This window comes from Engystomops pustulosus, chromosome 2 (assembly GCF_040894005.1).
Source record: "Engystomops pustulosus chromosome 2, aEngPut4.maternal, whole genome shotgun sequence".
Lineage (NCBI taxonomy): Eukaryota > Metazoa > Chordata > Amphibia > Anura > Leptodactylidae > Engystomops > Engystomops pustulosus.
In genome coordinates, this window is record NC_092412.1 from 68,884,877 (window position 1) to 68,911,203 (window position 26,327).

A 26,327-nucleotide genomic window follows, 5' to 3' on the forward strand; every position below is an offset into this window, starting at 1 on the left:
TAATGTGCCTGTCCCTCCATATCATGTTGCGTTGTATCATATTGTAATGTATTATTGTATCTAACCACGTAACTAATAACTCAAGAAAGCATATCATAGCAACCAAGCTGAGGAACTCCTGAAGTCTGTTTGCTAAATGTTTTTTGTTTGTCTGCCAATCGTAACATTATGCTGGACACTTTGTACTATCAATAAAGTTGTGTTGTATTGTATTGTCCTAGCAGCAGCTATTACACTCCATGCATCTAGCGCCCCTAGCGGTGTCATGCGCATCAGCAGATCACACACTGACCGGAGCTCCGCCCCCTCACAGGGAGAAGTGTGACGTCACTAGCAGCCGCCTCCTGCTCTCCGCCTCTGGTGACGTCCCAGGGGCCGGCTACTGAGGGGAGCTGCGAGGATTGCCATAGTAACAGCTGCAGCAGGACCCCGGCGGCGGTGACTACGGAGCTCCAGGTGGGAAGTGTGTGTGACAGAGAGTGTGCTGGGCGCCGCCCTCTCCGAGGTGCGGAGGGTGATACGGGGCAGGCGTTACTTCATGTTACCGCCGGGAGGAGCACGTGACCCTGGCACCGCATCACGTGGGCCGGTGCGCCGGGCACATGCTGGCTACCTGCTTGGTGTAAACACAACTCTGTTCATGGGACGTAGTGATGTCATCAGCTGTGATGTCACTGCAGTCACCATGCCCTGGTAGTGACGTCAGGAGGGAGGGGCATTATTAGGGGGTTACACCCTAGTGCAGGGAAGCCTGATTCTTGGCATATAATTTTAAAGGGCTTAAAAGGGCTATCCTCACGTCACATTGATCCACCTACCACCCAATCTACCTTTATAGGTAGATTTGTGGTGGTAGGTGCCCTTTAAACATACACATAGCACACACAGCTGATACTCACATCAGAAGTCATGTAACACTGCACATACACCGGACTATAAATCCGACTGGTGGATACCTGCCAGTCTAACACATAGACAACTGCTCAAAATCCTGCCGAATACTAAATCTCCCCCCCATGGTGTCTCCCCCCATGGATATGTTTTGGCACATACTACACAAACAGGGGTCCTAGATATTTGTAAGAAATGATCATCCAGTAAGTCTGAATAAAAATGTAACGAGTGCCGGGAATTTCTTCTCAGTCCAGTATATGTGGCACTCTACAGACATGTCCGTGCTGGATATTATAAAGCAAGCACACTCTACAATCGGAGGCCCTGCACCATATTCATTGCCACCAATTAAAATATCTAAATAGTCAAATTGCTGTTATTTCACCAGTGCACCTTCCAAAAAATAATGAAACTTGTACAAAACGTTGACGGCCGCAACAGTGCCGGGTAGATGCCGGCGGCTGCACTTATGAAATATATGTCACGTGCAGCCGCATTTAGATACACACTCTGACAACATCCATATGCCTCTGATAACACAATACCCAGATCAGTAGAGATCTTAGGTCTGCTAATCGGCATAGTGCTATTACCCAAAACAGGATTTAGCACGGCTGCTAGTGTTTAAGCAGTATCTTAGTTCAGCAGTATAGGGAGATATGAAAGTGAATAAGATCCTATATTGTGATCTAATCTTCCTACACACATGCTGAAAGCCTGAATTTAGTGTATTTATAGTGGCTGAAGAGTGGCCCCCTTGTTTTTAAGGTTTCTAATAAAATAAAATTGATATTTGAAAGTGTTCTAATCAGGCAGAATTGTCAATTATTATTATTGTACAAAACGTTACCTATAAAAACATCAACTCCCGCTGCAAAATATGAACCCTCAGGCTGCATTCACATGTGCCTCTCTCTGTGCCTCTCTTTGTCCCTCTCGTTCTATTTTGGTTTCTTCACTCCCACCTAGCCAACCCCTTTCAAACACAAGCAAACTTATATTGATGTTGATAAATAACACTTGTTACTTTGGGGCTTCTGATGTCCAGAGCTGCTACTCCAGGGCAGGCTCAGAGCTGTGTACACAGAGCCGCACATTGCATGTCTGTCATGTGCTGCTATTTTCAGGTGCTATTTGCGGGCACATCTTTGAACTTTAGAAATCTGGGACGTCTTCCTGTGTGTAGACTAACTTGTCATTTCAGGAAGGAAGACAACATACTAGAAGGTGCTCTCACTGAAGATGCTAATCTCTGACCAGTTATATGTAGGAAATCCTGTGTCAGCGGAAATGTCCTTAAAAATTGTTTATCTGCAGCAGAAAACACCTAAGATCCTAACACAAATGAAAGAGAAAAGCATGCAAGTAAAGCAGGAGGTATAGTCCATTAGATTGGAGGAGACTTGGGGTATGTACAGTATAGGGTAAATGAAAGCGGCCTGAGGCCCATAACAATGCTCATAGACAGGAACAACAAAAATACATATTCCCCTGTTTTACTTTTTTTTTTTATTATTTAAATGGTGGAGGCTACAGGATCACTTTGCTTCTCAGTTATTTCATATTTTTAGCCTCAGTTACTGTGATATAAAAGAGACTACACTTATATATCTTATAAGGGAGAGCTGGCACCAGCAGAATATAAGAAACTTGTGAAATTGTTATTAATATTTTCCTTTTCCTGTTTCTAGGAGCCTGTCGCTGGGATCAATGATCTTCTGTTCTAAATGTGTGTGCAGTACATATGACCATCAATGAAGGTAGATAACTCCTAATATATCTGGGAGCATGCAAGATGAAATGTCTGATACTGTCTCTTTACATGTAAAAGATGACCTGTAACACAAAGGGAGTAAGTGAATGTAGAAAGTGAATGGAGCGGTGGTTGTGTGATCGGTTGGGGTCTAGGTTGGACCACCAGCTAGCATACAGATATTTTCCTAGAAGTTGTTAATACCTAGTGCTGTATTAATAATCCCAAATAAATCTGGGCAGAGGCCCAGAGGCATATGGTTTTCTATGGAATCGCATGCGATAGGTAATCAGAAATAATGCAGGACACTAGGATCTGGTTACCAATCACATGAATTTCCATAGAAAAGGGCATGTGATCGGGCCGAGGCCCATTCCCCTACGCTAATGTTGCATTTAAAGGAAACCTACCACTTGAAATGGCAGGTTTAAGAAGAAAACACCGAGCACCAGCTCGGTATCGCGGTTTAAAACACTTTTTAAACTTTATAGCCGGCGCAGGGAGGTACGCTGGAGGTAAGCTGGTGCTCGGTATTTCCATCTGAAACCTGCCACTTCAAGTGGTAGGTTTCCTTTAAACCTGCCATTCTACCCCTGCCGTTCTACCTCTGTAAGAACTTCTGTGTGTTTGACCACTCCTGGTTTTGGCACAGAATAAGGCTGATGCCACACATGGCGTTTTTGGTCCCTTTTTTAGTCAGTTTTTCCCAAATACCTTAAAAGATAAACAGGTTGTAAGCAGCCAAATGCATGGTAAACTGCCAAAAACGGACTGAAAACGGATGTTTAAAAACGGACCAAAAACGCCATGTGTGACATCACCCTAAGGCTGCATTCACACACATGTATGGGGGACGTATATACGGCCGATATACGTCCCCCATACACTTCTATGGGCTGACTGCATTGTACGGAGTGGTACAGTGCAGCACATGTGCAGCACCGTACCGCTCCGTAGCCCGGGAAAAGATAGGACATGTCCTATCTTTTCCCGTATTACGGCGCCGTGGCCCATATGTTCCTATGGAGAGGGGCGGGGGCGAGCAGCGCTCACCTCCTCCTCCTCTCCCCGCACGCTGCCGTGTGCCCGCCGTGCTATGGTGCGGCTGGCCACGGCAGTGTGCATGTAGCCTAACTGAAGACCTAATGGAAATGTGTACTGGCTCTTACACTTTCCTTTTTAGGAGAGTGTAATATAAGCTAATAAGCTAAATCTTCTGTTCACTTTCTGTTCATTGTAGACGTTTATGTACAGAAGGTTGACTTCTACTATACTACTATTAATTTAATAACTGTGGAACAAAGACAAGGGCTGCTGCATTATTTGCTTTGATTCCCTATTCATGCCTCTTCCTTTATAATATTCATATCAGATAACTCCTTTACTTATCCATCACATGGGGCAGTAGGATATGCCTGTCTAATCTTGTGTCTTTGTGCATTTGGCTACTTTCACATTGTGTTTGGGCCTACAGAGCTACCTTTTGGGCTGGTAGATAACGGTGTTTTTATTTTTTGTTGTTGAATAAAATGTGTTATCAGTATTCATATGATTTCCTATGGATTATGCATACATCTGATGTGCAAATCAACACCCAGTGTGAACTAGTCTTAGCCATACCAATGCAGCACTGGTTACTATGACTGGCTTAACCATATGTTATAATAGTCTGTAGTGTAAGTAAATGCAGGGAACCGCCCATTTTCTGTGCTAACTAAATTAGTTAACTCACTTTTATTCATGTTCACAAACGTTGCTTCTGTAGGTCATTATAAGAAAAAAAAAATTATAATGTAGTTTTTAGCATTTCAAATAGAATTTTTCTCAGAGGAGAGAGAGACACAGTGACATATGTGGCTTTTATTTTTCCAGATTGTGCCGTTCTAATATCTCTGTACACTGACAATGGTGGACGTTGGAAAATGGCCGATATTTGCACTTTGCCCTCAAGAAGATCTAAAGTTTATTCGAAAGGCCTGTGTATTTGGTTCTGGAAATGAAGTGTTGTATATCACAAAAAATGATGAGGTAAAGTACAGAATTTATCTCTTTTCAGTCGCTACTAAAAAGTGCTAATGGCTGGTGGAATTCTTGGTGGGGGGGAAGAGACAGTCTTAGTGTGAGGTGGAACAAGTATGTGTCCTTCTGTGCATTTTATACAGTAAATGCTTTATGGAAGATGGAACAGAACTTCTTTTGATGTTCAGGTCTGATCCATTGCAGAAGGCCTGGTAAAGCTTCGGAGCTGCTCTGTCAGTAACACAATTCATTAGTCTGTACAATTCTTGATGTTTTATGCTAGGTGTCTCCGTAGCATCACCTACAGGTAGCTCCTGTCTTCTTTCAAGAGTCTTAAGAAGGGCAAAATTGAAATTGGTTACCAGAACCACAACTAATCTAGTCTATATGTACTTCTGGTAGAAAGTATTAAGTTTATTTACAGCTGTTCACAGTCCTAGGATCCCAAATGTTATAAGGGGGGAAAAAGCAAACTCACTTTAAGATGCTGTAAATGCTGCTAAGTGATTAACATACATTTCTTATAGAGCGTTATTTAAACTCCTTCCAATTTTTTTTGTTACTTTTTACAGGTTTTTGTGATGGGTACAAATAGCAGTGGCTGTTTAGGAACAGGGGATGCACAGAGTATAATTGAACCTCGGTGTCTTAATGTCCTCTCAGGGAAGGAGATAGTTAGCCTGAGCTGTGGAAGTGGCCCCCATGTTGTAATTGTCACTGAAGGTAAGGGTAAAAAATAATAATTGTATATGTAAAAAGTCAACTACATCCATGTCTTTATATTTCTGCTTGCTGCTGCTCAGAAGTTATAATGGAAGCCTTTCTCTGTGTTACCCTCACTATTGATATACCCATTATTCACATGTATACATCATTAGTCCATGATCAGTATACATATATGGGCATGGTCATGAGCATTTACTATAAGTACTAAATACCAGTTGCCGAGTTGTACCTTTATATGACCTGTCTCATGTTATTCTTGTATTTGCAGATGGAGAAGTATATAGTTGGGGTCACAATGCCTACAGCCAGTTGGGCAATGGCTCCACCAATCAGGCTTTAATCCCAAGTCAAGTGTCCACCAACTTGGTAAATAAGAAAGTAGTGAGTGTGGCTTGTGGGTCGCATCATTCCATGGTGTCCACATCAGATGGAGAGGTAAGAATGCTTCATGAAACCAATGCTCCTCAAACGTACCATATATACTCGAGTATAAGCCGAGGTACCTAATTTTACCACAAAAACTGGGGAAACATATTGACTCGATTATAAGCCTCATGTGGAAGATGCATTGGTTACAGCCTCCCCAGTAATGAAATGCCCTGCATCAGCCCCCCTATTAATAAAACTTCCTGCAGCCCTCCTAATAATTGCCTATTAATGTAATGCCCTGCAGCCCCCCTAATAACAAAATGCTCTGTAGCCTCCCTAAAATGAAATGCTCTGCAGGCTTATACAAGTGTATATACGGTAGTTCTGCAGAAGGGAGATTTATCAAAAGTATCCAAGAGGAGTTCAGCTTCATTTTATGCTGTGGGAGAAATCAATTTGTATCTGTTTTCATGATATGTACATTTTTATGTGGCCCTACCTCTTTTTGTGCCATTCCTAAATGTTTATTTTTAAGTAAACATAAATCGGGCAGTTGTGGAGGGGTGTATGGAGAGGGTACGGAAAAAATCCTCTCCATAGTCGGCGGTGTTGACACTGATTGTGGTAGTTATCCTGTTAGGTGCTGTGGTCGAACCCAACGAAAGCACCTAACAGTGCTGCATATGGGCGCAGCCATTTTGGATGGCCGATCAGCAACCCCCTGTGATGTCATTGGAGGGTGTCGATTATGTGCTATGACAGGAGGGAGATTTGTGTGGGCCAAGCTAGGAGCAGGAACTGCCTCTCCTTCTCCTGGACATCCGTGTAAATTTATTGGACGTGAAAAAGTTAGCAGTAACATGTCCACAAAATTTTTTATCTGACTTCTCTTGGTAGCTAGTCAATATATAGCCAGGCGTTTTCAGCTTACCAACTTGTCTAGCTGCCATTTGGCATCCTGTATTACAGTCTAATGGAGACAGACTGTAATACAGGAGCAATATATTCACTGTATACTGCAAAACAGTTGTATTGCAGTAACTTGTATAAGTGATCAGCCCCCCTGGGTTTAAGTACCCTAGGGAACCTGAAATAATAAAAAAAAAACATTAAAAAAACACTGAAATCGCACCCATTTTCCTCAAACACATATAATTTTTTAAAGGTATTAAGACATAACTAAGTAACATATACGTTTGGTATCTCTATGATCGTACTGATCTAAAGAATATAGGACCACAAAAAGTTGTAAAAATAAAGGCCAACAGAATATGGCGCAACTCTGTTAACTTGCTTATTCAGACACATTTTCAATTTTTTTTTCCAGCTTACTAATATGTAGCAGAGAAAATTAAATGCATCCAGTAGAACTTATTATTTTTCTTGCAGATAACAAGCCCTCATATAACTTTTGTAAACTAAAAAATCAAAAAGATATGGCTTGTGGAAAGAGCAGAGTGAAAAATGGAAACCTTAAAAATCTTTGTCTTGAAGGGTATAAGTATTCTTATCTCCAAAATATTTAATAAAACGCTACTTTCTATTTTGAAAAGGTGTACGCTTGGGGATATAATAATTCTGGACAAGTTGGATCTGGCTCTACTGCAAACCAACCAATTCCAAGAAGAGTAACAAGCTGTCTACAGAATAAGGTTGTTATTGCCATTGCTTGTGGTCAGATGAGCTCCATGGCAATAGTGGACAATGGTGAGGTAAGATAAGTAGATAATTGTTTCTTTTGGCTTCTATAACATTTTTGGCAACAATTTATATCTGCTGCCAATATCTGGAGTAACCAAGTATTACTCACTGCCTAACAATTTATCCACCACTCGGGCAGCACCTGAACTAGAGTGATGGAGTAGTATGCATTGTGATGATACCATCCTTTTTCCTAGCCCAACTAAGTTAATTTTATGAACTCCCTTTAGAGTATCACAGAATGAATTGCAGTGCAAATGTACAAATCTTGAGCCGTTGTCTGTAAGGCAACCGGCCAGCAAGTAATTGCCTGTCAATAGTGGCCAGCACCATCCCCAACCATGTGACTGCTGGTACAGTGCTGTAGAGTTTTGCAGTCTGTCATTACACCACGACAAGATAACGGCTTATAATAATAATATAACGTTTTCCTCCGTGCTAAGTTTAGTAATCAAATGTGATACTACACTCACAGTAAAGAATATGGCACAGGTCAAAACCATACTTTTTGCCCTTGTTTAGAACTCACAATTTGGTGTCTTCCACAAACTGTAGCTTGACACCAACATAGACCACTTAACTTACTGTAGAGTGCATTTATTATGCACATTGTGACTGTATATATTGAGCCTATTGTCCTTTAGAAGTGCATATAGCTACATACAAAGGAGGGTTTGGGGAGAAAAATATCCTTCTTTCAGCTTTTTTCCAGTTCTCATCAATCTTCCACTAAGGGGACATTCATTGCTCTCTGGTACAGACATTTTTTGAGAAATATATCTACATTGATCAACATCTGAAGAATTTTTGTAAGAGGTACACCACGTCACTAGAACAGTGTTTTACAAAAATGACCAAAGTCAACATATAACCTTTCTTGTGCAAAATAATGGGATGATCATAATAAGAGAACAGCAATGACTTCAGGAAGGACTTCAACACATGTGTGGCATAGGACATCACTAGTCTCTCACACTGCTATGTTGTTATTTTTGTAAACTCTTCTATTCTCTTCCACAGTTCTGTGACTGTTATGGGTAACTTTGTCACCAAGGATTTTTCAAAGGGTTTCTATTGGGCTTAGATAAGGACTCTGGGCTGGCCATGTCAATGTTTTTAAATTCAAGGAACTGCTTTACCTGTTTTGCTGTGACAGGGCGCATTGTTCTACATGTAAATAGCTGGTTGATTGAGAATGAAGTAACCACATGTTGTTGAAGAAGGTTCTGATCCACACTTGCGTTTACTCTGTCATGTATCTGTATAAGGGGTACGACTCCTGCTGCAGAAAACATTCTCCAAACAGTGACACTTCTTCCACCATATTTCACTGACTTCTTTACACACTTTGGGTTCAGTCTTTCCCCAGTTTGTCAACAAACATAATATTTCCCATCAGATCCAAACAAACTAAACTCTGTTTGTCAACAAACAAGACAGCTCATTTTAGTGATCAAGTTGAATTTATCTGTTTCTGATGTGAAACATTACGGTCGCCATTAAACTGAACCAAAGTGTGTAAAGAAGTCAGTAAAAGTTAGTGGAGAAAGTGTCATGGTTTGCGGAATGTTTTTTGTTGCAGGTGTTGAACACCTCATACGGCTACATGGCAGTGTGATTACAAGTGGGTATCAGAACCTTCTTCAACAACAGTTGGTTCCTTCCTTGCGTTCTTCACTCAGCCAGAAATTTACATGCAGGACAATTTCCCCCAAGCCCTCCCTCCCCCGTCACACAGCAAAATGGGTAAAACTGTTCCTTTAAACAGAAAACGCTGTCCCCCCAGTATATAGCCTGTCAGCTCATGACCCCCCCCCCTCCAGGTATATAGTACATTGTTATATATTTTTTATATAGACTCCAGTATAAGCAGAGTTAATTTTTTTCAGCACTATTTTTGGCCTATATACAGTACTACCATGTTTAAAAAGTTCACACTTTATTTCAATATTTCATTAACCCCTTATGGAGCAGACCTGTTTTGGCCTTTAGGACACATTTTCCATGCTGAAAGGTTTGCAGGTTATAGCGCCATTCTGTGTCAGACAGGACCTGGCGTAGAATTGTTCACCAGCGCAAGCCTCCATCAATCCTCTAGTGGTAACTGCTCCCCATAGTATTTTTAGCAATTTGCCCCATTATTTCTTTTTGCTTTCAATGAAATCTTGAAATGAAATTTCCTTTTTTTCTGTAGGTTATACATTTGATCATTGGCCTGCCGCTCTGTCTTATATTGGACTGCACTCTAGTATTGTCAGTGATGTGCTAGACAGGGCACGGTATCACAACCGCTTGCTGTACATGGCACAGGAATGTGACATACACTTCTCAGCAGACTTCAGATTCACATGTCAAAGTGCAATAGCATGAAAATACATGTGGCATTGCTGTAGTAAATCAGAAACAAGACCCATAAGGACAGGATATGAATCATATGGACTAATTATTGTAAAGCAGTACTGTTACATTTATCATAGAATCAGGGAAACCACACATTCTGCCTTCATAACAAAGTTAAAGGGTGATGGTTTAATGTCCCTTTATCGTCTTACATCTGTATATACTAAGTTTAGAAAACACAGGAGACTACATACTTCTGAGCTGACCTTTACCTTGTAACAGTGCAGACAGACCTGTGTATGGGTCATTACATCAGCTAGAGCAGGTCATATTGTATCATCACAGGTCCTGTTCACTGCTTCAGCATGAGATGTAGGGTATATTCTGGTTCCTATCTGCTGCCTTCTGTGTGCAGTGATGGTTCCCTCTGGTGGCCAACAGTGGGAAATACTAAAAATGATAACATTACGTTATACGTACATTTGAAGATATATTAAATTTAGTTTAATAAAACTTAGCTAATTTTTGGCTGCCATGTTTAAGTTTTGTAAGGATGTGTTAATTCGTGGAAGGGCGTTCTATGGGGAAAATGTATGCCTTTGTTTGCACAACCTGTATAGCGAGGTCCATGATTCAGTGTAATAAACGGCATATAAGAGCAATTTACAGATTACGTTGATGATATACTCTCTTGTGCCTGCACTTTCACTATTCTTTCGTCCTCCACATCTGGGTTTCGTAACTGATAAAGTATTGCAGTAATGGTGCAGGCTGCTACAGTAATGGCTCTCTGTATTTATCTGTCTTCTTGTTTTGATAAGGTTTATGCGTGGGGCTACAACGGAAATGGCCAGCTGGGGTTGGGTAGCAGTGGAAACCAGCCAACGCCGTGCAGAATAGCAGCTCTTCAAGGTATCCGTGTGGAGCAGGTGTGTTTGCTTAAAGATTTACTGTGGTCTAAATAGATGTTGATAGTCTAGGACTGGTGAATACATCATACAAGGGCGTCATAGGGAGACAAATCTACAGTGTACAAGACGAGATCACTGTACTCTCTCTGTACATGGATGCTCTATGCATTTGACATTGATAACCTGTCCTTGGGATAAGGCAGCAGTGCTAGGTCATTGCAGGTCAGACTTCCGGTGCTCCATCTGCTCTGTTCTTCTCTGCTGCATCCAGCTCCATAACTAGATAGTGTACAGAGTTGGTAGCAGAAGACTATATCCACTGATGCGCTACAACTTTTCTCCCATTTATGTAGAATGTAGTAAGATGTGTTTCCAGTACTCATAATAATATTAATAATTCCTTTATATAGCGCACACAGATTCTGCAGTGCTGCACAGAGCTTGCCAAATCGGTCCCTGTCCCCATAGTGCTCACAATCTAATCAATCTAGAAGTATTTTTTGGAGTGTTGGAGAAAATAGGAGGACTTGGAGGAAACCCTTACAAAGACGGAGAGAACATATAAACTGTTTGCAGATGTTGAACAGGATGGCACTTGAACCCAGGTCCCCAGTGCTGCAAGACTGTAGTGCTAACCACAGAGCCACCGTGCTGCCTCATATGTAGTAACCTAGATCTGTGTGTGCTTTATAAATAAAGGAAGTATTATTATTATTAGTGCTGTAAAGTTATAGTTTGTCTGTTGCACCTATACGGACAGAAAGTGGTTGAATTGGAGGAGGAGGCAGAGGCATACTTGCAGCAAAGCCAGTCTCCAAACTAGAGTCCCTGTTTCTGGTCCATAAAAGCCATGCTAAATAGCCACATATGCCTGTGTGGTTTTTACCATGTGTCGTACTACCATTCCTTGTGAAGCAGAATAGAAGCTATACATATGCCGCAGCTAATGTGCCTGGTCTCTTGCAGATTGTCTGCGGCTATGCACATACGCTGGCACTGACAGATGAAGGTGTAATGTATGCCTGGGGAGCCAACTCGTACGGCCAGCTGGGCACAGGAAACAAAAGTAACCAGTCCTACCCTGTCCAAGTATGTGTGGAGAAGGAAAGGTATGTTCCTGTAAGCTTATAGTCTCAACATAAAATACTGTAGAGGAACGGGCTGCAGGAAGAATAGAAATTCACCATATTTATTTCCAAGTAAATAAGCTGTAATGACTTGCTGGGATGTAGATTCACAGATCACAGGTCTGATATACAGGCAGTCCCCGGGTTACTTACAAGATAGGTTTCATAGGTTTGTTCTTAAGTTGAATTTGTATGCAAGCCAAAGCTGTATATTTTATAATTGTAGATCCAGACAAAAACATTTTTTGCCCCAGTGACAATTGGAGTTTGAAACAATAAAGCTTCATTACAGAAACCTTACAGCTGATCACTGCAGCCTGGGTGTATAGTAAAGAGAGCTTCACCAGAGGTCACACTGGGCAGAGGGGTCTGTCTTTTAACTAGGGGACCGCCTGTATACACTTAGTGAAAATGTTCTCCTATTTATGATGTCTTCAGTTGCCTTAAGCTTTTCTTTAAAACTATAACACTTCAACCAAACAAAAAATTAGAATGTGATGTGGTCCACACATTTCTTTAAAAAGTAATTTGCCATGAAAATCAAGCATGGATAATCCCAGGACACTTCCTCGTAGATCCAGACACTGTGACTGTGGTAATCTTCTTATATTTGTTACCCATGGCCTCCTTCCTTCTAAAATCAACTTTTAAAATATACTAATGAGTCAGAAAGGCTCTGGGGGCTTTACCAAAGCCTCTCTATGCTGTGACTTTGTAGTCTGTTACACTGTCTCACCCCTGCTTCTCCCTCCCTCTGACTGCTGAACGCTCACACAGTGGGGGAGGATAGGGGCAGTGCTCCTGCACAATTAAACACCCTGTGGAGTTCCAACACGGAGGGACTCTAGCACCCCCCCCCCCCGATTCCCTTCAAGCTCATTAGCATAATTTTAAAAGTTGATTTAAGTAGGAAGGAGGTTATGGGTAACACATATAAGAAGATTACCACAGTTGTGATCAGTAAATGCCCCTGGTTTATCATGCTTGGTTTTGATAATGGATTTCCTGTAAGGTTCTGCAAGCTCTCACCATCACAGTGACCTTGCATGGTGTAGAAAACCCCTCCATGATTGGAGCATGCTCTCTGTTAAAGGAAATCTACTATCTAAAGCAGCTGCACTGGCAGATGCAATGAGCGCACAATCATCTAATATATAAAGCTGAGTGTATGCATGTCCGCTAAAGGAATTTGTACTGTCATGATTACAGTCACCAAATTTTGCACAGCCGCTCTCTGTGACTCAGTGAGCATCATAGAATAGGTTTTGACCAGAAATTTTTCACCCTGCGCTTTCCAAAATCCACTTATTACCCACCATATACAGGAACCACAGTCTGCTGCTGCTGCTGTGGCAGTTGGAAGCTGAGCCGTGATTGGTTGCTGTTCTGCCACAGGTCATTAACAGGAGCTCTTAGCTGTGATTGGTTACTATAGGCAATGAGTATAAAACGCTTATGTGTGAAGTAAGATGATTAGGGATACAGAGATGGGGGAGGATTAAAACTGTTCCAGATGCCCATGGAAACCCAATAAGAGATCAGCTGTAATTTTTAAACAGCTGTGCAAAAATGAAACTTGAGCTCTGATTGGTTGCCATGACCAACAAGAGCATTTTTGCTCTCAGACACTTCTGATAAATCTCTCCATAGACAAAGTGACAGTCACTGGAATGAGAGCGCCCGAGACGGACAGTCACTGGAATGAGAGCGCCCGAGACGGACAGTCACTGGAATGAGAGCGCCCGAGACGGACAGTCACTGGAATGAGAGCGCCCGAGACGGACAGTCACTGGAATGAGAGCGCCCGAGACGGACAGTCACTGGAATGAGAGCGCCCGAGACGGACAGTCACTGGAATGAGTGCGCCCGAGACGGACAGTCACTGGAATGAGAGCGCCCGAGACGAACAGTCACTGGAATGAAAGCGCCCGAGACGGACAGTCACTGGAATGAGAGCGCCCGAGACGGACAGTCACTGGAATGAGAGCGCCCGAGACGGACAGTCACTGGAATGAGAGCGCCCGAGACGGACAGTCACTGGAATGAGAGCGCCCGAGACGGACAGTCACTGGAATGAGAGCGCCCGAGACGGACAGTCACTGGAATGAGAGCGCCCGAGACGGACAGTCACTGGAATGAGAGCGCCCGAGACGGACAGTCACTGGAATGAGAGCGCCCGAGACGGACAATCACTGGAATGAGAGCGCCCGAGACGGACAGTCACTGGAATGAGAGCGCCCGAGACGGACACAGTCTGAGACAGTCTATAAATACATATAAAATATTTTTTGTTAACCCATTCTATTTTGTTACAGCTAAGAGCAGTTATTTACTATCCCGGGAAAGCCGGGAGCTACAGCTAGTTATTTCTATAGTTATATGTGAGACCAGACTGTGCTAACAAGCCTATGAAAACAATCAAGTCAATAAATGGTTAACAGTGCGGTCTCCTTTGAGAAATCATCCGTTTAGAAAAATAAGGGAATATAGCAGTATTGTCTTCACTCTGGAATTTCCTCTTGAACTTGGCAGATGGAGTGTAAGATTTGAGGGAGTCCTGATGGCTTCTGTGGGCTTTCATCCGCCTGTCTTAGGTTCATGTGCTCATTCTGGATAGTAATAAATTGTGTTGTGTGTAATGTGGAGAATGCAGGAGGAGGAAAATACATGTACACCGCAATGTTTTTCTTACCATACATCACCACAATCTGTCATGTTAACCCTATAGTATATAGTATGTAGGACATCTTTTATGACCATACATAGTATTTTTAGTATTATATTGTAATCTTCACAATGACCACTCCACAAGAAATAGGTGTGCCCAGACTCTATACCTCTTTATCCCTCAAAGTCTTACTATTTAAAGGGAAAGTGACCTAATAAACCACTACCTGTATGTTGCCAAGCAGCTAAATCCCTTTCAGATCCTGTTTCTTTTTCATGGGCCCGTACGGTGTCCTCATCCAGATAATAAACTATGACGCAAGATGTAAATTGGTTGTATAAAAGTCAAGTTGTTCTTGCCTAACAATGTGTCATTCACTGTAGTTGATGGTCCTGCATCCAGGGACATCACTAACCTGCTCTCCAGAGGTCTGGTGCCTGATCTATCACAGCTGAGGGGGGTGTGAGGAGAATATGAATTCACTGCTGAGCCCTCCATCTCTGTGACTTTATACTACCAAATACATCTCAGTTCAAAGTAGATTTTCTGGATGATCATAGAAGAAACTTGGCCTGGAATGTGTTAAGCTGCTTCACAACATACTGGCAGTGGTTTATATGGTCAATTTCCGCTGACCGGTTCCCTTAAATTTCATGTTTTCCCATCTGACCTGGGAACTTAAGGCCAGTAAATCCGCTAATAAATCAGAGGACAATGGTCAATAAATGTTATTACTACTTCAGTGTGTGTGTACTGTAATTGGCAGGTGTCAGGAGGCTTCTGTATTGACCTAGTACAAATATATAAGATCAAGTGGTCATTTCATTACTTTTACCATCTACAACTCATTGGGTCCTTTACTGGCCGCTATTTTTTTTTATTTTGGTGTAGTTTTGTCTCTTGTCATCTCTGTTCATAAGTAACCATTGTCAATATTTACAGCTCTCTGTAAATCAGATGGGCAGAGCTAGGATTTCTACTCGAGCCCAGGACCTCCACAGTTCCTTAAAGGGAACCTGTCACCAGGTTAGACATTTTCACCTAATGACAGGTTCCCATAACCTTTGGTTGGTTCCACTCAGTTTTAAAAGTTGATATAAAAGTTTTACTGTATTTATTAAAACTATGTTTATTTCTCATTAGAATAGTGGAAATTGCGGCTTGCCACTCATCCCACACGTCTGCAGCCAAATCTCAGAGCGGGCAGGTGTTTATGTGGGGCCAGTGTCGAGGACAAGCGGTCATCTCTCCTCATCTCACCCACTTCTCATGCACTGATGATGTGTTTGCCTGCTTCTCCACCCCTGCCATAATGTGGCGCCTCCTTTCTGTAGGTGAGAAGCCTCGAAACATCTCCTGTATTCATAGTGTAATATGGACAGATGCTATTGACTTCCAGGTCTCTAGACCAGGGGTGCACAACCTGTGGGCTGCAAAGAGTGTGTGTGGCTATGTGATACGCACCCTCCTGCCCGGCAGAAACCAATGAGCACTTATATAACGAATTGGAGCACTTATTGGTGCAGAGACCGGGTAGCGGTAAGTACTTCTGCCAAGTACTTACTGCTTCCAGATCCTCTCCCACTGATTTGATGTGGCTCTACTTATTATTTGGTCTGAGGTCTGTATAATTATTTACTGTCTGCTCTGGGGTCTGTATTCGTTATCATCTCAATGCAGTATATGTAGGGGTTTAGTTCTGTACTGTGGTAGTTGGGGCTTCTAGTTATTAGTGCGCCCAGTTGCAGTTGAGGGGTATGACAATGTGGCCCCCAGACCAATAAAGGTTGTTCACTCCCGTTTTAAACATCGCATTGTAAAGATTAATTGCAAAACACTGTTATTTTTTTTTTATTCTGAAGAGCCGGATGAGCACTTGACAGTAGCACAGTCTTTGAAGAAGGAATTTGACAATCCAGAAACCTCAGATTTGAAGTTCTTGGTGGATGAAAAATACATCCATGTGCACAAAGTCATCCTCCAAATTCGGTATGTTGTGTTGTCAGGGCATGTACAGGGCGATACTGTGATGTATGGGACGGAGAATTTTCAGCTTGTTCTGTATTCTTGCCTTCAGATGTGAACATTTTCGTTCATTCCTACATGATAGTAATGAAGATGTTATTGAAATGAACCAGTTTTCTTATCCAGTATTTCGCGCCTTTCTGGAGTATTTATATACGGATAATATCAGCATTTCTCCAGAGGATGCCATTGGTAAGTATTCTTATTTATCAAGTATTTTCCCACAAATTGCACAGAATTTCAGCTTTTGGAATGTCACAGGGTGAACTGTTGTGTTTTATTTCATTCTTTGATCCAAAATATAAATGTGTTTGTTTTAATTTTTTATATAGCATGTAGTAAGCAGTAACTGTAGAAAAATGTGTGTAGCAAAATAATTTCGACACTCTCCTGTGTACATACACACTAAAGCCTCATGCCGATGGCTGTGTGTTCGCCTGGACCAGTTCCCACAAATCTCACCGCACAGTCACCGGGAGGTGGAGCAGTCTATGGGGGCTGTGCAACCAGATCACGGCCCATTAACAGGGGCCGGAATATTACATCTTTGCTTTATACCCATTTTTGCTGTTGTATTTCTGTCTTCTCGGCTAGGAGAGATTAGAGCTGCTTGACTTCTTTTAATAATTGATGTGTTTGCCTGGATCTTTTGCAGGACTCTTGGAGCTAGCTACACTGTATAGAGAAGATCGACTGAAGCAGCTATGCCAGCACACCATCAAACAAGGTATCTGTGAAGACAATGCGGTGGTACTTCTATCAGCTGCCGTTAAGTATGATGCCCAGGTACAAGGAAACCTTTTTATATGTTGCATAGAAAGCAAGACTAAATTATCATCTGTGTCAATTCATAAGGGTTATGGACTATGAAGCACTAGACATTTGATCTGTAATTTACCAGCCCATCGCTGAGATTGCCATTACTACCTATGGTCCCTTCTGGATCTCTATCTGTATTGTGTGGGATACACGCAAAGGTTGGGCATTGATGGTATATCTTAGTGATGGGTTCTCTTCAAAGGAAATCTACCACCAATTTCAAGCATAAACCAGGGACACTTACCCATAGATCCAGGCACTGTGATGTTCTTATATTTGTATCCATAGCTTCCTTCTAAAATCAACTTATAAAATTATGCTAATGAGACTGAAGGTCTATCGTCCTTGTGCTGTAAAAAGGGTGTATGGAGAGAGCTCACGAGCTGAGCTCTCTCCATACACAGTGGGTGACGGCTGTATAATACAGCTGATGCCCACCAGCTAACTTACCTTTACATGGGTGCCATCTTGGATGGCCGATCGCCGCCCCTTGTGACGTCATCGGAGGGCGGCAGTCAGTTGGCATGGCAGCCTACAGTCTCATCGATACTCGCAGGCTTGCCGTGTGCAATGATATCTAATAGCCAGCAGATGGCAGGCTATAAGAAATCATAGTAAAATTGCTATATACTGCAATACAGTGGTATTGCATTATATAGTATTAGCAGGGCCGCATCTGCCATGAGGCGAGATGAAAATCTCGCTTCAGGCGGCAGAATGCGGGTCCCTGTAAAGGGCGGCGAAATTCGCCGCTGTAAAGTGGGCGATTCGGGCGTCCATTAACGCCCGAATCGCCCACCAGCTAAATAAATCGCGGCTGTCTCTTTAAGACACAGGCGCGATTTATATGCGGAGCGACGCAGCGCCTTTCCGGCAGCTGCGTCGCTCCGTTCTAAGCAGTGACACAGGCTTCATGACGTCATGCGCCTGTGTCACTGTGCGGAGCCGCGTGAAGACCGGAGCCGCAACGAGGGAGCAGCTGCCTGCAGGTGATTGTGATTTTATTATTTTTCATGTATTTAATTAATTAAATGTGGCTAATAATTAGTAGTAATAGTAATAATAATAGTGGGGGAGGGGGGGCGCTATATATATCATATGGGGCCAGAATTATTTTATACTGGGGGGGGGGGGGGGCTTGATGGAATGCTATGTATTTTATTTGGGGCTATAATTATTTTATACTGGGGGGGCGCTATATATATATCATATGGGGCCAGAATTATTTTACACTGGGGGGAGGGGGTGGGGGATGGAATGCTATGTATTTTATTTGGGGCTATAATTATTTTATCTGGGGGGGGATGCAATATATATTTATATTATTTGGGGCTATGATTGTTTTATACTGGGGGGATGCTATAGATATTATATGGGGCCAGAATTATTTTATACTAGGGGCGGGGGGTTCTGTATATTTTATTTGGGGATTTGGGGCTATAATTATTTTATACTGGGGGGATGCTATATATATTATTTGGGGCTATACTTATTTTATACTGGGGGGATGCTATATATATTATTTGGGGCTATAATTATTTTATACTGGGGGGATGCTATATATATTATTTGGGGCTATACTTATTTTATACTGGGGGGGAGGATGCTATAGATATTATTTGGGGCTATACTTATTTTATACTGGGGGGGAGGATGCTATAGATATTATTTGGGGCTATAATTATTTTATACTGGGGGGGGGGATGCTATAGATATTATTTGGGGCTATAATTATTTTATACTGGGGGGATGCTATAGATATTATTTGGGGCTATAATTATTTTATACTGGGGGGGGATTCAGTATATATTATATGGGGCCAGAATCATTTTATACTGGTGGGTGCTGTATATATTATATATCACTATATCACTAAGCTGGAGGGCTGTATATGGGATACAGTATATTACTAAGCTGGGGGGGCTGTATATGGGATACAGTATATTACTAAGCTGGGGCTGTATATGGGATACAGTATATTACTAAGCTGGGGGATGTATATGGGATACAGTATATTACTAAGCTGGGGGGATGTATATGGGATACAGTATATTACTAAGCTGGGGGGGGCTGTATATCGGGTACAGTATATTACTAAGCTGGGAGGGGACTGTACATGTGGGGCAAGATTTTATCCCTTTATAATGAAGGGATGTCTTATATCTGGGGTAGCGTGCGGTCAGTTGTGTTGTGAGGGGTATATATTATTTAGGAGCACAGTGTTGTTATCCAGGAGACTTTATACTGTAAGTGACTGTGGTATTTTTAGGGACGCAGTGTGGAGATACTGCACGGAGGTGAAGACATCTGCCCGTGATACGTCATGGATTGGAGAACCCGGAATAAAGTCCTCCTGATGGAAGAGATTGTCATCTATAAGGTACTAGAGGACACTAATGACTCCCAGAACCTGTAGTCAGTCACACAGTGTCAGGGAGCTGCCTGTAGGGATGTTACTTGTTAATAAAGTTTAAGGATTTACGTAACAGGGAGCGGGGGGGGGGGGGGGGCAGCATTTTAATATTCGCCTCAGGCAGCAAATATGCTAGAATCGGCCCTGAGTATTAGCAATCGGACCCTGCAGAGTTAAATTACCCTGGAGGGTCTGAAATAATGGTATAAAAAAATGTAAAAACATTTTTTAAAAATATGAAAAAATAGTAAAAAAAAGGAAGTTTAAATCACCCCCCTTTCCCTAGATCACATATAATAGCAAATAAACAGTAAGAATCATAAACATGTTTGGTATCATCAAAATGTCCGATCTATCAAAATATAATAAGGTTTTTTTCCTGGCGTTTAACCACGTAACGGAAAAAAGCGCCCAAAGTCAAAAGTGACACTTTTTTGCCATTTTGAAAAATATAAAAAATTCTATAAAAAGTGATCAAAAGGCCGTACAGTGGTCAAAATGAAAACATTAAAAATGTCATCAAAAGTCGCAAAAATGACACCACCCACAGCTCTGTACACTGAAATTTGAAAAAGTTATTAGTGCCAGAACATGGCAAAATTAAGAATTTTTTTTTTTTGTACAGAAAGTTTTAATTTTTGTAAATGCATGAAAACATTATAAAACGTGTACAAATTTGGTATCCTCGTGATCGTACCGACCCAACAAATAAAGTAGACATGTCATTTGTGGCGCACAGTGAAAGCTGTAAAATCCAAGCCCACAAGAAAATGGCGCAAATGCATTTTTAGTGCATTCAGAATTCTTTTCCGCTTCCCAGTACACGGCATGGAATAATAAATACAGTCACTATAAAGTGCAATTTGTTACGCAGAAAACAAGCCCAAACATAGCTCTTTACATGGAAAAATAAAAAAGTCATAGATTTTTGAAGGTGGGGAGTGAAAAATGAAAATGCTAAAAAGAAAAAGGGCCACATCCCTAAGGGGTTAATGGTACATCACGCTGAGGAAGTTTCAGCACACAGTGGGAGGGGGAAGTGCTTCTGTACACTGTAAGTGACTGTGAATCTACAGCATGGTAATGTCCACCAGAGCCCTTCTGGCTAATTAGCACAATTTAAAAAATATATTTTTAAAAAGGAAAGAGGAGACCATGAATAACAAATATAAGAAGATTCCCGCAGTCACAGTGTCTGGATCTATGAGTAAGTGTCCCCGGTTTATCCTGCTTTTTGATGCTTTAAAGCAAATTTATGACCAAGATGTGTGCCCCAAGAGCTGCAGCTTGTCCTTATGCCACTGATGTCAATGACCCCCAACCATTGTGCCCCTTATACCATCTATAGATACACTTTTTATAAGCATGAACTCTTATTCTTTCAGAAAATGACTCTTCTCTGGCATCTCCTAGTGTATGTGCAGTGCACAACTGAAGCAGAGGAGAGTAGACCTTGCACATAAGTGTAGAGAGGCCCCGAGCAGAGTCTTCATAGTGTGATTGTACACAGGGCTGTTGAGTCAGAGTCAGAACCGCTTACAATTTTGGTGTCGGAGTTGTGATAAAATGGACCGACTACAACTCCAAAAACATATAAACTTCCATAAACATTATACATTGTAAAAATGTTGAAATTTCCTTTAAATGTCTGTTCTATTCCTGATCTAAGGATTTAGGCCAAGAGTGAACATTTATTGGTCCAAGGGCCCATACTGCTATACTACTCAACTTTAAGGGGCAGCATCAGTAACCAGCGCCCCAGATCTACCAACAACCACCAAAGCACAAAATGCCTCCTGCACCAACAAAAGCTGCCATTAGTTAAGTAACATAAGTTATGGAAGCGCACATTGGACTCTGAAAGTCAGCAGGGTGCGGACCGCAACTCATGGCTTCACAGGCTGCATTTTCAGTTTTTTCAATTTGGTGCAACTTAAAAAAAAAACAAAAAAACAAGGTCACCGGTAACATGTGTAAGGTCATATGGCTATAGTGAAATCTCAGGAATAGAACATCCACCGCATCTGTCTCAAGAACATAAGAGAATAAAAATTGTGTTTTGATGGCTCTTTAAGGTATTCTTTTTCACTCATTTAGTGAACCCCTTCACGCTCCGTGACGGATATATCCGCCACGGAGCTATGAAGGGTGTATGAAGAGGGCTCACGGGCTGAGCCCTCTTCATACAGAGATGGGCTTTGCTGCATATCGCAGCAAAGATCCATCGCCAACACTCGCGGTCGGTGTTTGCCACCGCCATCTTACCTGCGATCTTTGTCAGACCCATGGCTCATTGTAATGAATCCTGTGCAAAAATGCCATATACTGCAATACAGTAGAATTGCTGTATATGGTAGGAACGATTGGACCATCTAGGGTTAATGTACCCTAGATGGTCTAAGAAATGGTGAAAAAAAAAAAGTTTAAAAAATTAATAAAATATTAAAAGTTTCCCTTTCCCTAGAACTGATATAAAACATAATAAACAATAAAAATCACAGACACATTAGGTATCGCCGCGTCCCAAAATGCCCAATCTATCAAAATATAAAACCGGTTATTGCCGGCGGTGACCTCCGAGGCGGGAAATGGCGCCAAAATGTCCGAAATGCACCTTTTTACCTGACATAAAATATGTAATGAAAAGTGATCAAGATGTTGCACAGTCCTCAAAATGGTAGCAATGAAAACGTTGGCTCATTTTGCAAAAAATGACACCTCACACAGCTCTGTATGAAAGTATGAAAAAGTATGAAAAAGTTATTAGCGTCAGAAGATGGCAAAAAAAATTTTTTCTTTTTTGTACACATTTGTTTAATTTTTTTAAAATGTATTAAAACACAATAAAACCTATATAAATTTGGTATCACCGCAATCACACCGAACCAAAGAACAAAGTAGAGGTGTTATTTGGAGCGCAGAGTGAAAGTCGTAAAAACTGAGCCCAAAGAATGTTAAATTTTTCCACATTTAGAATTTTTTTCCGGCTTCCCACTACATGGCAGGGAATGGTAAATAACATCACGGGAAAGTAAAATTAGTTTCACACAAAATAAGCCTTCACACAGCTCGGTACACGGAAAAATTAAAAAGTTATGGATTTTTGAAGATGGAGAGCGAGAAATGAGTGAAAATACCCTTCGTCCTTAACGGGTTAAACCATCCTTATACAAGAGAAATGTGTCTGCATATCTCAATACTACTATTAACCAAATGGCCACCACAAGATGTTTGGTAATAATATCTCTAAGTAAATAAAACAGAATTACCAAACTTGCTGTGAGATTTAGCAGTACATGGCTATTTTATACATTCAGTGGAAATGTCTGCACATTTACATAGTGAGGTCACTCAATACCTCTTGGATTGCCTGGTCAATGTGATCATAGGATTTGAGTTGTCACTTTTGCTCTCAGGTTTATTCAGATCACTGCCCCCCTTCCTTCTCTAATGAATGTATCTTATACATTTAAAAATGTAATATGTATTTTTGTATTTATTTTTGGACTATAAGAAAAAAATCTTCTAAAAAGTGACTGTGCCTTATATTCTGCGGGTCAGGAGGATCCAGCACTGCCAGACCCTCCTGACACAAAGCATTTCACCCAGTCTTCATGAGAGCAGAACCTGTGCACTGCTCCCCTAGCATCCCGACTGTAAGGTACAAGGACCTTGCCTGACATCATGGGGTCATGTGACATTTTCAAGTCACATGGGAAGCAGGGCTCTTTGTGAGTAGCTGTTGAGCTGCAGGAGAAGGGGAGAGCAGTGAAAGAGGGGATAAAGAGCAGATGGAGTTGAGCGGAGGTATTAAATGTAGGGGGTTGAGAGATGATCTGCATGTTAGAGAGCTGTTTGTGTGGGAGCTATTGCAGAAATAGTTTTAAAGGTCGTTTACCACCGGGTAATCTTAATAAATATTAAATAATAAAAAAAAACAATTTGGCAGCAGCACCATGAACTTTCCCTAAGAGAGCCAATCAGAGATCTGCCACTGGCCTCACGTGCAACCTTGCATTATTACAAAAAAAAAACAGGTTATTTGATGTAAAAATGTATTCTTGTATTTGTAACATATCCATTTTTCTTAGACCTTCCTACAGGACACATTGATAAACAGATCATGTCCTTTTACTCTGTGTAACCCATGCACAATATATTCCTCTCCTCTGCTGTTCTCAGTCCTCACTCCACGTGACTGGTCCCTTATTTATGACCTCACGAGAGGCCGTTCATGTTGTCCTCTCCCCACACTGTCTTCCCATGACAGGATAAGGACCACAATGTATAGATAAGGTTTGGCTTTTTCCCTTGCCTGCATTGATCAGACAGAGGAGAGAGAATGCCAAACACTACTTATACATTGCATTCACCCCGAAGATATGAAGAACACAAATGACCTATCATCAACTCATAACCATGTGACCCCCTAACAAGAGCAGCTTATAGTCCAAAAACACTAGTTCATAGTTTATTTTTCCATTCTGCTTTCCTCCATTAAAAATGTTGGATGTCTTGATGGTTTTCATTGTACCAAGTATAAAGCCCCTACACAGTTCTGTAAGATTATGGTGACACTTTTAAAACTCGCGTAACTTTACTACTTTACTTCTGATACTAATTCTAGAAGCCGCCGGGTACGGCTATCTCTACACCTCAGGTTCTGCCATGTGCATTGACTATGAACTGTTCTTTTCTATCCTTTAACCTAAAATGTGTTTACTGTGACAAGTTACCTTTCTTTCTAGGACCTAGAAGACTTCTGCTTCAGATTCTGCATAAACCATATGACTGTGGTTACCCAGACAGACGCCTTTGCTAATATGGACAATGACCTTATGAAGATCTTTATCAATAAGGCAAGCAAAGCTGGAGCCTTCAAGAACTGACCGCCATCCTGCAGGACCATGGGGGCTACTGTAAAGCCTGCAGAGAATGCCAGGCGATTGGTGGATTTGCATCTCATCATATCAGTGTTTAAAGGAAACCGACCTATTAAGCTAGTAGGTGGTAGGTGGCTAGTACCATGCTAAGCCCTCATCTATTTTACCTAACCCTAAACTACTTCTTAAACTAAACTACACTTTATCTTAGCTAATATGCTAATTATCAGCGGAGGTCTCTGCTACCACTCCCCAGAGGGGCTACTCCACACCCCAGTAGCCTCTATCGATAATTTGCATATTAGCGAAGATAAAGTGTAGTTTAGTTTAAGAAGTAGTTTAGGGTTAGGTAAAAATAGCTTACTGCTTAGCATGTTACTAGCCACCTACCATCAGAGCTTAATTTCTAGATTTCTGAAGGTAGGTTTCCTTTTATAGATGAATTTCTTGTAAATTAAATATATTCTGGTGATTTTTGGAAAATATTTTAACCTCCGGACAGCTGTGAATCCTGTACTTTAGAACAATAGAAAATAAATTACTAGTATTTATATTAGTGTTCGCCACTTTAACAATTTAGTACGTCGGACAGTTCATAAGTCTATCATAATCTATAACTGGAGTTTTCCCCCCATTATATACACTCACCGGCCACTTTATTAGGTACATCTGTCCAACTGCTAGTTAACACTTAATTTCTAATCAGCCAATCACATGGCGGCAACTCAGTGCATTTAGGCATGTAGACATGGTCAAGACAATCTCCTGCAGTTCAAACCGAGCATCAGTATGGGGAAGAAAGGTGATTTGAGTGCCTTTGAACGTGGCATGGTTGTTGGTGCCAGAAGGGCTGGTTGAGTATTTCAGAAACTGCTGATCTACTGGGATTTTCACGCACAACCATCTCTAGGGTTTACAGAGAATGGTCCGAAAAGAAAAAACATCCAGTGAGCGGCAGTTCTGTGGGCGGAAATGCCTTGTTGATGCCAGAGGTCAGAGGAGAATGGGCAGACTGGTTCGAGCTGATAGAAAGGCAACAGTGACTCAAATCGCCACCCGTTACAACCAAGGTAGGCAGAAGAGCATCTCTGAACGCACAGTACGTAGAAGTTAGAGGCAGATGGGCTACAGCAGCAGAAGACCACACCGGGTGCCACTCCTTTCAGCTAAGAACAGGAAACTGAGGCTACAATTTGCACAAGCTCATCGAAATTGGACAGTAGAAGATTGGAAAAACGTTGCCTGGTCTGATGAGTCTCGATTTCTGCTGCAACATTCGGATGGTAGGGTCAGAATTTGGCGTCAACAACATGAAAGCATGGATCCATCCTGCCTTGTATCAACGGTTCAGGCTAGTGGTGGTGGTGTCATGGTTAGGGGAATATTTTCTTGGCACTCTTTGGGCCCCTTGGTACCAATTGAGCATCGTTGCAACGCCACAGCCTACCTGAGTATTGTTGCTGACCATGTCCATCCCTTTATGACCACAATGTACCCAACATCTGATGGCTACTTTCAGCAGGATAATGCGCCATGTCATAAAGCTGGAATCATCTCAGACTGGTTTCTTGAACCTGACAATGAGTTCACTGTACTCAAATGGCCTCCACAGTCACCAGATCTCAATTACTAGCATGGTGTACCTAATAAAGTGGCCGGTGAGTGTATGTGATTATTAT

General features: G+C 41.7%; 1 protein-coding gene across 3 annotated transcripts; it reads left to right on the plus strand.

Moving 5' to 3' along the window:
• The first annotated feature begins 258 nt into the window (after positions 1–258).
• Positions 259–24,840, plus strand: RCBTB2 (RCC1 and BTB domain containing protein 2). Of its 3 annotated transcripts, none has more exons than XM_072135206.1 (13): positions 259–456; positions 2,586–2,654; positions 4,520–4,675; positions 5,239–5,389; positions 5,661–5,827; positions 7,315–7,473; positions 10,624–10,731; positions 11,680–11,822; positions 15,652–15,842; positions 16,371–16,497; positions 16,586–16,725; positions 17,189–17,260; positions 24,514–24,840. In XM_072135206.1, exons 3-13 carry the CDS (start codon positions 4,553–4,555, stop codon positions 24,585–24,587), a joined length of 1,455 nt encoding a protein of 484 aa, XP_071991307.1. In that variant the 5' UTR covers positions 259–456; positions 2,586–2,654; positions 4,520–4,552; the 3' UTR covers positions 24,588–24,840. The 3 variants fall into 3 exon arrangements, with proteins under 3 accessions (XP_071991307.1, XP_071991308.1, XP_071991306.1); XM_072135207.1 differs by lacking the exon at positions 24,514–24,840 and adding an exon at positions 21,435–21,820; XM_072135205.1 differs by having other exon boundaries at positions 260–456; positions 17,189–17,319; positions 24,514–24,839.
• Positions 24,841–26,327: the final 1,487 nt, after the last annotated feature.